General features: G+C 39.7%; 1 protein-coding gene across 1 annotated transcript in view; it reads left to right on the forward strand.

Moving 5' to 3' along the window:
• Positions 1-8,102, forward strand: part of DNAH5 (dynein axonemal heavy chain 5) — a 255,165-nt gene extending 247,063 nt beyond the window's left edge. The window contains 1 exon segment of the mRNA XM_047799614.1: positions 7,420-8,102. Within this exon segment, the coding sequence (XP_047655570.1) occupies positions 7,420-7,571 (152 nt within the window). The 3' untranslated portion in view covers positions 7,572-8,102.
• Positions 8,103-13,593: the final 5,491 nt, after the last annotated feature.

Here is a 13,593-nt window from a genome sequence, read left to right on the forward strand (position 1 = left end):
AATTCTGGGACATTCAGCTTAATCCAGTAGCTAATGATACAATGCTGAGTTCACATTTCTGCCTATGAATGTGCTAACACTTCTTGAGGCACACATGTCAAAGCAGAAACTTTGATGAAGTTATCAAAGCTCCATTTGACAAGTCTAAAAATGCCTAAACTATTTTCCATTGTTGACCTGATGTTTTCTAGAGGCTTTTGTTGTTGCATTTCACTCAGCTAACTTGTCCACAGCAATAACCACTATTCACCATATAAGAAGATTCCCTGTTTTTTTTTTTTTTGTATTTTCCCTTCTCAATAAAAATTGCATATATTTAAGGTGTACAACTTGATGATTTGATATACATTACATAGTGAAATGATCACTCTAAGCCATAAACTCTAGAGGTAGCCATGATGGTGGATCCCAAGGAAGTAGTAATTTTATGCCAGAAGCACAAAATATTTTTCTTTAAAAATGTAAGGGATAAAATAATCTCTCTTTAGAAGATAGCTTTTAGTATCTCAATTTCCTTAGATAAATATCACATTTGTAAACATGTGTCAAGGGAAGAGAGTCTATAAACTTGGAGTATTTGTTTTTTAAGCAAATGTTTGCTGGATGCCTAATATATACCAACCACAACTTTAAGTGCAAGAGACAAAGATAATTATAAACCAGATCAGGCTCACAGGGGACTCACAGTCTAGTAATGGAGACTGATAAGTAAATAAATAATTAAAACAGAATTTGATACACATTGTGATAGAGATGCTCTTAGGTATTCAGACAGGAACATAATTAGGTCTGGGAAGTTGGCGGAGGCTGCTTTTGTGATGTGCTTTAGAGAACAAGAATGAGCATGATTGGCCTTTAGAGTTAGATTTTTATTGGCAGAGGGAAATAGCTTTAGTTCACTGGCTCATCCAATTAATATTTATCTGATATGACCATCTGACATCCTCTACTCTAGTTCTGGGAATGTAACAATGGAAAAAAGTTAGGCAGAATCCCCATTTGCATGGGGCTCTGTCTCAAAGAGGGCAGGTTATCCAGAGAAGAAGCAAATAGAGTCAATCGCTGTTACTCAAAGAATCTATATGTATGAGTTTGCGTACACTCTAAAATTTATTTGTAACCCCCAAAGCAACGCTTGTGGCACTTTCATGGTCTCTCATAGACAGGTACAAAGCAGCGAACAGTTTGAGTTTCTCAACATGTGTGTTCCCAGCTGAGGTTGGACAAGCCTGTGCTCTGTCTTCTTGTTTCAGCTCAGATTGTAAAGAGGCATCTTTTTCATGGTCTATTGAATGCTATGCTTTTTCACATTATTCTCCTTTTCATTATTGAAAACGGCCCCTGAGTGTAGTGCTGAAATGCTGTCTACTGTTCCTGCGTGCAAGAAGGTGGTGGTGTGCCTTATGGAGAAGATAAGCTTGTGTTTGACCAGCTTTGTCCCAGAGCTGTTGGTTTTGACTTCAGTATTAATGAATCCACAGTGTATATGGAAGAGGTGACTTTAAACAGAAACCCACATAAAACAATGTTATATATGGACAGGTTGATGGACATGCCATGACCAGAGGCTCTCAGGAACATGACACTGTATTTCCCCTAGGAACTGTTAGTAATTGAGAATTCACAAGACTCTAGATGAGTAAGTCCCTCAAATAATGAGGATTGAGTATAAATGAACAGACTGATTTTTGATGGTTCTTGTTTCTATGAAGAACAAACCCACAGTGTGTCAGGGAGTGAGAGAGTTCAGAGGTTCAAGGAAGGCTTCGTTGAGGAGAGAACATTGAACAGTGAACTGATATCCCTGGGGCATAGGCAGTAGTGCTGATATCGTGGGGCATAGGCGGTAGTGCAGAGGCAAGAGGTAGCAATGAGTATACTGTGTTTGAGGAACAGAAGGATGTTCTGGGAAGGAAGGATGTGTGGGGAGGAAGGGGAGCCTATAGGGAGGGCTAAGCATCAGAAGAGAGACATGAGGGTACTCAGTATCCCTCTTGGTACATTACACCCCTGGCTACGTCTAAAAGGATCCATGTGTTTGCCTGGGCTTTGGCACGTGTGCTGCCTATAGCTTCGTGGTTATTAGTCCTTACAGTGGTGCAAAGTCCTAGGCAGTGATTGTTTTACAGAAATGATAATCAAATGTTCTTTTAGCCAAAAGTAATATTTTAGAAATTTCATTGCATCTACTCAACAGGGTTGTAACAATGTTTCCTTTATAAAGTGAAAAAAAAATCTTTCTCACATTCAATTAGGTGTTACATTCATATTTCTTATAAAATAATTTTACAGTTATAAATTGGAAAAATCCATTGCCATATGACATTGACCACCTCAGCATGGTCATAATAATGTCATAATTTTTATAATACAAGCAATCCTTTATGATTTAAGAACAGATTTTTTTTTGGAAGAACTGTGCTCATCCTGCTGGGCATAGCCATGCATGTTGGCTGCAGGTAAGGAAGGAAATAAAAATAAGCAAAGGAAGAAATGACCACTAATTTCAAGGGACTAAAAAAAAAGTAATGACAAGATATAGTTCTTTATTCTTTTTTTGGTTTCCATAGAAATTGGTGGAAACTTTTTGCCAAGTAGCTTTGTGGTTGGAGAGGCATTTTGTTAGTTGTGGGAAACTAACATTCATTGCCCTTTTTGAACGATAAATATAATTTGCATTCAATTTGGATAACTAAATAGGGCTCTAATTGAGATAAAGAGTGTAACATTGTTAATGACTAGATGACACTCCAAAAGTGCAGTGTTCTAAAGTTAAAATTCTTATAATGAATTTTTTTATATTAATATGAAGGGCAATCTCAGTTTAAATAATTCACCATTGAATTTTACATACAGAGTTGGTTTATTTATTTTCAAAAGAAAGTCTAGATATTCATTTTAACTCTAAAAATTGAGTGATATGTCCCCACAGGTTCATTTTATTCAGATTTCTTGTTAGAATATCACCGGAGGGTCATCCAAATAGTACTAAAGTCATCAAGAGGGTAAAGCCACTCACACCCACTCTAGATCCTCTCAAAGGAAGTTGAAAAGAGGCAGCTATAGGAAAGATATGTCTCCTTATGGATTTACTGTAGAGGGAGAGTGATGCTTTTAATAACTTCAGTGCTGTAGCCCATGTGATGGGAAAGCAGTGATTAGAATGTTTGGGGGAACACAGCAAGACTTAGATGTTTCCTGGTCCCTAAGTAGAATGAGAAGACTCTCAGGGTCCCAGCAGCTCATGAGGATGTTTCTTTCTAGAGAAAAAAGTGTTTGTAAGAATGTGCCATGATCCAACATTGTGCAGTGACCCAGAACTGGAGGCCCCTCGTCTCCTGAGCCACATAGCATTTAATCCACTTAGAGTTTGTAAACCCGAAACTCTGTTGAAATCATGGGTAACCTGAGTCTGAGGAATTTGTTTCAATGAAAAGGTGAGAGTATGTGTATACCTGTGTGTGTATAGTGAGAGGAGAGAAATGTAACATATCCTGGGTATCTATTGCATTCCAGGCATTATACTATGCCACATATATTGACTTACTTAACCTTTACTCTGTGCAATATATCATGACTATTTTGCAGATGAGGGAATTAAGGTTTAGGGATATTATGTAATTAGCTTATGATTCCTGGCTACCAGAGCTTCTGGCAGACTCACATTTGTTTGTTGTAGGATGAATGTGAGCCTCTGGGAATTTCTATGGCAGGATTCTATTCAAGACTGTGAATTTAGGAATTCCCGTTGTGGTTCAGCTATAATGAACCCATCTAGTATCAGCGAGGTTGTGGGTTCAAAACCTGGCCTTGCTTAGTGGGTTAAGGATCTGGCACTGCTGTAAACTGTGGTGTAGGTCCCAGATGTGGCTCAGATCTGGTGTTTCTGTGGCTGTGGTGTAGGCCAGCAGCTATAGCTCTGATTTGACCCCTAGCCTGGGAACTTCCATGTGCCATGGGTGCAGCTCTAAAGAGGAAAAAAAAGAAGACCATGAATTTAGAGATGAAGTTTGAAAACAAAGGCAAAATTGAAAATGAGGACAGCTCCCTTTTGAAGTCATGACTAGCTTTTACTTAGGTATAAGGGGAAAGAGACACAGCACTATGGAGATGAGTGCCCTCACTCCTTGTGGCCTCCTATCCTATTCTTAGGTAAAAGGCAGTGAGCCAGGTGCCTGGATATTTGGGATGATTTCCTTTCTTTATCACCCTAGCAGTTAGAGATGTAGCTTATAGAGGAGGCTAAACTATGCCACATGTTGAAGTCCAGGTGTCTAGCTTATGTTTACATCTTTCTGCAAAGACATGGAGGCACACACACACATAGCAGGTCCCAACTATTGCCGAGATTAAGAGTTTAGGCTCTGGATCCACTCTGGCCACATTGGACTAATCACCTACAGCTCTGTAACCTTGGATAAACAACTCACCACCTTATGTTCTTCCAGTTTTCTTCTCTATAATAAAATGGATTTAACCATGGTACCCATCTCATTGGGTTGGTGAGAGAATTAAACTGGCAATGTTTAATTAGCATACAATAGATAATTTTATCCATAGTAGTATTAGTGTGCAATAGATAATTTTATTATTAATAGCATTAGCATACAATAGATAATTTTAGTGGTAGTAGTGTCATTCGAATGATCACTCACACGCTTGTTGAAGGATTAAAAGAAATATCCCAGGGGAGAGTATATTATTTAATAACTTAAATGCTACAAGCAAAAGAGGGGTTACATAAAGGAGTGACTGAAAGGTTCTTAAAGGAATCTCTATGTAACTTGGTTATTTTGGATATTGGAAGGAATATATGGTGAAATGATGTACTAGCATTTGGGTGGAAAATGTGGGGTAAAGAGGAAAGTTACATAGTCAGAAAATGAAATTTCCTCAAGGTGTTTTGTTAAAACCTTTAGCACCCTACAGGAGGTAGCTCACCAATGTAGACAACCCCTTCTCTCTGCTCCTCTTTCTGGAGCCCCAAGGCTTTAAACATATTTAGCTGGTTTGTTCTACCTACCTAGCATGTTTATTTTTGTCTTCAAAGTTACTTGCTTAACCAGGGGTAATGGTTTCAAATCATCTGTTAATGTGGTAGTTTAGCTTCTGTCAGCACTTGTGCTATGAAATTGTATTTTCAGTGGTTCCTAATGCTGCTGCAGAAGTTTGCTGCCTGCTGTGACTTGGCGTGGATGCCTTCCAATGGGAAGCAATTAAAAATAACTAAAATTGGATAAATATTTCAGAGAATTGCTTTTTTATCTGCTTATTGAAAATAATGCTATTTTTTCCAATTTTATTTCCCTTTTGGGATTAAAAACCCAAGTAACCAAATCCTTCCCAGTTATTATAAATTATCATTTAATTCGAATCTAAGTCTCCAAGGGCTTAAGATTTATAAAATGACTGTTAGTCAATTGTGCATCAAGAAGAACAAGTAGTTAAATATTTGCTATATACTTAGATCTAGGATTAAAGGGTTTAAATTGGTCAGTTAGTGTAATTAGTATTAGCTGCACTCTGCACATTCACTGTCATTCACTTATTTAATCAGAACTTTTCATATGTTTGCCTGATTATTATTATTAATGATATTCTCATGGTAATTAAAAAAATAAGAACTTAGACTTAAAAATTAGGTGTTACATTAACTTAGTTTCTAATAATTAATTTCATGGGATTAAGCAAATACATAGTTTTTGTTTGTTTGTTTGTTTGTTTTTAGGGCTGCACCTGTGGCATATGGAGGTTCCTAGGCTAGGGGTCTAATCAGAGCTGTTGCTGCCGGCCTGCGCCAGAGCCACAGCAACACCAGATCCGAGCTGCGTCTGCAAGCTACACCACAGCTCACAGCAACGCCAGATCCTTAACCCACTGAGCAAGGCCAGGGATTGAACTCGCAACCTCACAGTTCATAGTCGGATTCGTTTCCACTGAGCCATGATGGGAACTCTGAAAATACATAGTTTTTAAAGGTTAAGAATTACAACTTTAGATTCTTTATTTTATACTGAAACTTTTTCATAACATTATTCAATTTTATTCCACCAAAATTAATTAAATTTATAGTGGAGGTATAAAAACACATGGCACAGCAGGTTGAAGATTTAATTGGGTCAAAAAATGAGACTTTAACTTGTGATAAAGCTTTGCTTTTGTGATGTGCTAGCAAAAGCTAAACTATTGAGGCAGTTACTCTGGGAAAGTAACTGCAGTGTCATTAATATATTAATATTGCATGTAGAAAGTTACATGTTTGTAACAGTAATGCACCAAAGCCAAGTTATCCTCTTAGTTAAGCCTGTTTTCATCTTGATACTTACATGAGGGTTATTTATAAGACTGGCCTTCCAGAGGAGTACAGGATGAGTGCAGACACAACTTTTGTCCTGAAATAGTTTATGGTCTGGGAGAGAAGAGGAAATAATATACTGCTTCCCGAGATGAATGTTATGAGATGTGCAAATAAACTACCATGGGTAGAATGGATTTAAACAAGAAGCTAATGAAGCTTTAAACTCCAAGGCTGCTGAATGCAGAGACTCCTTCCAAAGCTTAATTTTGCATTTGTCAATTGTACTCTTTTCCTTAAAAGAAACCCCTCCTCTAAATTGTAGGAGTTTGGGGCCCCACGGGACCTACATTTGTCCTTGACATGGGGTTTCCATGGAGAAAGTGCAGTAGGAGGGGCCACTGAAAGATGGACAAACAGGTTGTCTTTCATTGCAAATGTGCTTTTGGAGATTCCATCTATTCATCTGCTCCGAAAAGGTAGATCGAATCTTCGGGAGCTGAATTGTGCTATGGGGCTCTGCTTCCCAGTCAATTTTAGTTTTCTATGCACATGAAGAACTTAACAACACCTGGTAGAGGTGAAGAGCATCCTCTGTCCAGGATTTCAGATGTGGTTGGGCCATGGCACAGAAGACTGAAGGCAGGATTTTGAAATAATAATAATAATACTAGTGAATTAATAGTGAGCATTGGTGCTGGATGTCTGATAAAAAGGGACAGGTGCCTTGTGTCAAAGGCAAGCCATAAGGGAAAAATAGGGTGTAGGGGCCAGAGTAGAGGAGGAGTGTTGCATTGGCAGGTGGAAAGGAGAGGGAGGAAGCAGTGGAAGTTTCATGGTTCTGTCACGGGCTGGAGTTACTGTCAAGCACATGGGACAAGAGGAGAGTGGGGTGACCCTAAGGATGTCTGGGTGTCTTTTCACACCCCCTGGAAGCCTGTGGTAGCATGGGCTTCACATCTAGGAATTTTCTGACCTCAGGAAGAATTTCCCTCATTCTTCCAAACTCATCTCTCTCTGGAATGACCTTCAAATGCAGATTTGGCTCTGCACTTGCTCTGTTTGGGGTTACTTAAAGAAATGCACCAAGGTCTTTTTAATGATTTTTTTTTTTTTTTTTGGAGCTGTAAGAGATTCTCGGTTGTACTCCTGTCCCATCTATAAGAAGCCAGTCCGAACAGACTTGAACTACATCGCTGCTGTGGACCTCAGGACCGCCCAGGCCCCTGAACACTGGGTGCTCCGTGGGGTCACCCTTCTCTGTGATGTCAAGTAACCTGGGGCCTGTCCCTTACCCAGTAAAGGCAGGATCCAAAGTACCATAACCTTTCCTCTCCTGTGAGTGCTGGACAAGGTTAAATCAGGTTGCTTATGCAATGAGTGAGCCTCATGGGTTTTCCCAATTGGATGCTTGATTACGTCTAGCCTGTTTCATCATTAATGACCAATCACTGTGTTTTTTGACAAGTTGTTTGATGATTTAAAAGTCAAATTTACAACTTTCTAATGAAACATGGCCCTGAAATCCACAGTAATACATTTTCTTCTTTAACTCTGAAGACTGATGTGGTTACACAGATGGTATTTCCCTTGAAGGGATTGTTCTTCCATTAATGTGGTCCTGGTGACAGCCCAGTTCCCCAAGGTAACATGACAAGTTTGTGCTGATTCTGCTTCTGTTGCATTTAGGTCAGGTAAGAGGTTTGTTTTCATGGCTCAAGTAGCCAGTTAAAAAGACCTTTAAGAGTTCCCATCGTGGTGCAGTGGTTAACAAATCCCACTAGGAACCAGAGGTTGCAGGTTCGTTTCCTGGCCTTGCTCAGTGTGAGCTGTGGTGCTGTGGTGTAGGTCACAGATGTGACTCAGATCCCGCGTTACTGTGGCTGTGGCGTAGGCCGGCGGCTACAGCTCCAATTGGACCCCTGGCCTGGGAACCTCCATATGCTACAAGAAGCGGCCCTGAAAAAGGCAAAAAGACAAAAAAAAAAGACCTTTAAAGTGGAGGTAATTGGAAGGATGGGTTAAATCTGTGAATAGATGAAGAGACAATTCATGCAATCCTGTAGAATAAACCTATAGAATACTGTTCAACCCCACCAATAAATAATAATGAGATCTGAACTGATCATCTGTTATAACTTAAAAAATTAAAAGTGAATGGTAGTGACGTCTTTATAAAAATGATATACTTGCAGACTCTTAGAGCAATGTTAATTGACCCATCCTTTTTTTGTGTAAAATAATTACATAAGCACAGAAAAAACTATACACATGTTCACATGCTTTGATTGTTAATCTCTCTTAGAAATCTATACCAAGAAAACAATTTAAAAGATTGATAATATATATATAAATGTATTTAATAACAGAAAAAATATAAATGCCCTAAATGTTTAGAAAGTAATTATATACAAAGGAGATTAGAGGATATTAGATAGCCATGAAAAACAACAGTGAATATTTCATAACTGGAAGTGGTAAACACATACTGTTAAATGAAAGATAGAGTTAACAAAATATTGAGTATACTCTGGTTATGTACTTGATGTGGACAAAGGTTAGAAGATAACATGGAAAAATAAAAACAGGTATGATTGAACGGTAAAGGTTTCAGTTAACTTGAAAAATGCAATGATTGGGAAAAAAATGGGGAAAGGATAAAAGTCTTAGAGAGCAGGCAGGAACTTTACATGAGCTTTTTTTTTTTTTTTGTCTTTTTGTTGTTGTTGTTGTTGTTGTTGTTGTTGCTATTTCTTGGGCCGCTCCCGCGGCATATGGAGGTTCCCAGGCTAGGGATTGAATCGGAGCTGTAGCCACTGGCCTACGCCAGAGCCACAGCAACTCGGGATCCGAGCCGCGTCTGCAACCTACACCACAGCTCACGGCAACGCCAGATCCTTAACCCACTGAGCAAGGGCAGGGACCGAACCCGCAACCTCATGGTTCCTAGTCGGATTCGTTAACCACTGCGCCACGACGGGAACTCCCATGAGCTTTTTATTAATTAGGAAAATACTATCTAAGGGCCTTTCACATATTTTTATTTTAAATTAGGGTTATAAATTATGAACTCTTCCATCTATAACCTGTTGATTAGGAAACTTGATAAGTTAACTTAGAACTGCAGCTTAAAAATGTTTGGTTAACTTCACATCTGTATAACTTCATGCTTCTGGTGATAAAGGGTTTTATATGGAGGAACGGTTATAAGGAGACCAGTATGTGTCCCTCTCACTAGTTTTTTTTCCTGTGATAAGTATCATTTTATGCTAATACAGATGAAAATTAGGCCTGAATGGTTCATGTAGTACCTAACCCATCCTAGACGATACCATTTTCATTTGAGCAGCTTCCTTTGGTCTGAATTAATATATTAGTTGATTTGTGTGAATTGTGGTAAAACAATCATTTTATCTTGAAGAATAAGTAATGAAAATTGTACTAATAATGAAAATTAATAAAAAAATTGTTAATGAATGTCTGAATTGTAATTGCTAACTATGAGCAAGGAGGTGAGTGCCTTTGGGTATTCAGAAATCAAAACTGGATTTTATTTTTTTGGCTGCACCTGTGGCATATGGAAGTTCCTAGGCTAGGGATTGAATCTGAACTGCAGCTGTGACCTACTCTGAAACTGCGGCAACACCCGATCCTTGAACCACTATGCTGGGCAGGGGATCGATCCCTTGCCTCAGCAGCGCCCCTAGCTGCTGCAGAGACAACACTGTATCCTTAACCCACTGTACCACAGTGTCACAGTGGGAACTCCCAACACTAGATTGTTTAATCAAATAACTTGAAAGTGTGTAATTCATCTAATTCTGTGATACACTCTGTTGGTATATATGTACTAGTTTTGGAGACCCAAAGTAGAAAAGAACACCATGAAAACAATCTGAAATTTTTAGAAGCTAATGCAATGAGGGGCTTCATTGAGGAAACTTGAGGCCTCTTTCTGCTTCACCTCTGCCTCCAAATCCCAAGCTCTCACCCACTGAAGGGCACTTGGCATTTTACTGAACCACGGGACCAAGGAGGGCCAATTGACTGAATCTTGCTAGCCTTGGAGGTGGAGAAAACTACAGTGGGGTCTTGTAGCCACTGCAGGGTGACAGGGCAGTCTTTCATGTCTCAGTATTGGCTTATTAAAAAAATATTTATTTTGCACCTCTTGTGTGTCAGGCATGCTGGTGCACTGGTGGGATGATGGGGGAAAAAGAATCGTCAATCCCTGATTTCACAGAATTCATGCATATAAGAGGACTAGATACAGAAAATAAGCAGTTATTCAGGTACATAATTTCACATGGTCTCAGTTTATGCCTGGATAACCTGATGTGTGGGCATTACACAGAAAAAAAGATTTAAACATTAAGTGCTATGAAGGAAACACTGGATGCTCCCAGTGAGAGGAGTCAGGTGTCAGCTATTCAGGGGTTATGGATTAGCAGGTAGAAGCCACACTACTGCGTCCTGATTTATTTTTAACTAGGGACATGGAATGTAACGGCAGCCTGGAGCACCCGAGCTGAGGCAGCCACTGTGCATCCTTGCCAGGCTTTTCCTTGTCCCCAGGTTCCCCTGTGCAGCTGACGGCAGCTGGTGACCCTCTCTAGGTAAGTAAACTCATTCTAGAGTCGAGGCAAAAAAACAGCCTTTTGTCACATTAGAACTGTCTTTTTATGCTTGGGGTTTACATTACCATGCCACAGCAAGGTACCCATCTTCCCTGAACTTCCCTTTAAATAAATGTTGGCAAGCAATAAACCAGCTCAGCATCAGTGAGACCATGTCTCCATGGGGGTGGGGGTCACAGCAGAGCCATAGCCCAGGAGTCCCCAGGCATCATCTCTGCCACGGATGCCCTTGCCCTGCTGAGACCTAATTTGACTAGTCCGTAAGGAAAGGCAGCTCTGTGGAGTGATGTCTCCATTTAGATCTCAAGGAGGGGGGAAACATCGCAGACCTCCAAGGACTGGGGACTCACCTCTTGGTGCCTTAAAGGAGCAGGTTTGCTTGGTGTCTGATGGGGGCAGGAGGCCAGCCTGGAGTGCAGAGCTGAGGAGGGTTGCTTTCTAAACGAAATTGCAAATTTTGCTTTGACAGCTGCCGACTACAGAAGAGTGGCTGATGGAAATTGTGTATTTCTAAGTCACTGGAGCAAGAAGCACAGCTTGGTGTTAAATGCTATTTGCAATGGAAAAATCTTGTAAATAATTCAGCATTGAGAGGCATGACGAGACAAACCACATGTGTTATAATTACGTAGCTTGCGGGATTTTCCAGTGTAGACCTAATACACAGCATCAACAATGTTTTTATCAGGACTTTCTGCTTTAGCACAACTGGATAGGTGGTGTCTCTGCAGTACCAGGATGCAGGTTTGATCTCCTGCCCAGTGTTGCTGTAGCTGTGGCAGAGGTTGCAACTTCAGCTCGGATCAGGGACTCATGTGCCTCGAGGTGGCCAAAAAAGAGACCAAACAGACCAAAAACAACAGCAACAACAACAAAAATACACAATGTAGCAATAATAAATGTTTATTCAAAGGTGTGGCATTATAAGGAATTAGATGTTAATGCATCCTGATAATAGTTTATAATTTTTGCAATGCAAAAACTTTTAAGAATCCTAAAAGAAGTAAATATATATACACAAAAAATTTACTCTTAAAGATAATTTTCACTTCGTCCAAATCTGCAACACAATTTGTTTCTCATATGTCAGGCCCTGGTAAGGTGCATCAAAGCTTTTACGTTTAAAATATTTAGCTCTTGCAGGTATTAGGAGTGATTTTTAAAAATTATATTGTGTGGAAGTTCCCATTGTGGCTCAGTGGGTTACAAACCCAACTAGTATCCATGAGGACATGGGTTCGATCCCTGACATCACTCAGTGGGTTAGGAATCTGGTGTTGCTGGGAGCCGTGGTGTAGGTTGTAAATGCAGCTCAGATCCATGTTGCTATGGCTGTGGCTTAGGACAGCAGCTGCATTCCCATTTAGCCTGGGAACTTCCATATGCCATAGATATGGCCCTAAAAGGCAAAAAAAAAAAAGTGCAACTGATTACTGTTGATTAGTAGCCCCCATTAACCTATCAAAATAATGCCCTTAAGGGAAAACAAAAGATACATTTATATTCACAATATGGTCCTCCAGATTGGATGAAACCAATAAACAAAGCAGTAGGTTATGAAAAACATGAGGAAATCTAGTAGTCTTGGTTTGTAATTTTTTTCTAGTGTTAAGTTCTAGTAATTTTTGAACTTTATACATTCTGGTAGTTGACTGATATCTGCTGGATCCAACGTGCATATTAATGTCTGCAAAAACCTCCAGTAAAAGGTAGAAGAGAATTCAAGGTCAGCTTTAGAATCAGCTCGGCAATTTGGCTGAAACATTGAGAATCCACAAACAGGTTCTTACCTGTCTTAAATGGGAGCCTCATTCTGTGATGTGTTTTAAACACAATGAACCTGATCAATGCAAGAGCAGGATGCATTACTCTCTCTTCTGCACACCACGTCACTTTTCTGGTTCAATTCTTCAGCCTGGAAAAGCATAAAACTGAGCAGCCAGAGAGACACTAATTATAGGGTGAATCCTTTCATTTGCATGAGAAGTGAAAATAGTGACTGAGGAATCTCAAGGATGGAAGGAGCTACCCTGCGTGGGGTGGGATGGTAGATAGGAAAGATAAATCAGTTTTCTTTTCTTCGGACGCTGTTAGAATTCAATTATTAGCCATAATGCTAACAGATCAAGATGATGAATGCATAATCTCCTCCAAAGTCCTCAAATGAGCCTTTAAAAAATGGCTTATCCCCTGGATTTCCAAGTTTTCATTACAGATGCCAAGAGTATTACAATCTAATAGTATAATTTCAATGCCTTCAAGGATTTAATCTGAGGCTTTATAAAAGTCCCATCAGCTTCCCCCTTTTAGTAACACCATAAAACCTCTGTGCAACTTTATCTCATGAGCATTCTTCTTATGCCTTATTTGTGCCTTTTTTTGATTTAGAATTCCATTTAGTTTCCCAAGGCTTGGGATTTATAGGCAAGCTTAATTGTTTCCAAGTTTGAGTTTCTGCTGAATGGTTGCAGAGCCCAGACTGGGAGGCTCACTTCCCTTATGATTTGCCTGCTAAATGCAGTTTTTCACTGGGCGACACATTGTTGCTCCTTGCTGGGCGCCATGTGGGTAACAGCCAGGACATATGGTGCGGCGTGGTGCTTTGCCCCTACCCTGGAATGTTTTATGATTACGGTTAACACCTTTGTTCATTTATTTCTT

Source organism: Phacochoerus africanus, chromosome 1, assembly GCF_016906955.1.
Source record: "Phacochoerus africanus isolate WHEZ1 chromosome 1, ROS_Pafr_v1, whole genome shotgun sequence".
NCBI classification, from domain to species: domain Eukaryota; kingdom Metazoa; phylum Chordata; class Mammalia; order Artiodactyla; family Suidae; genus Phacochoerus; species Phacochoerus africanus.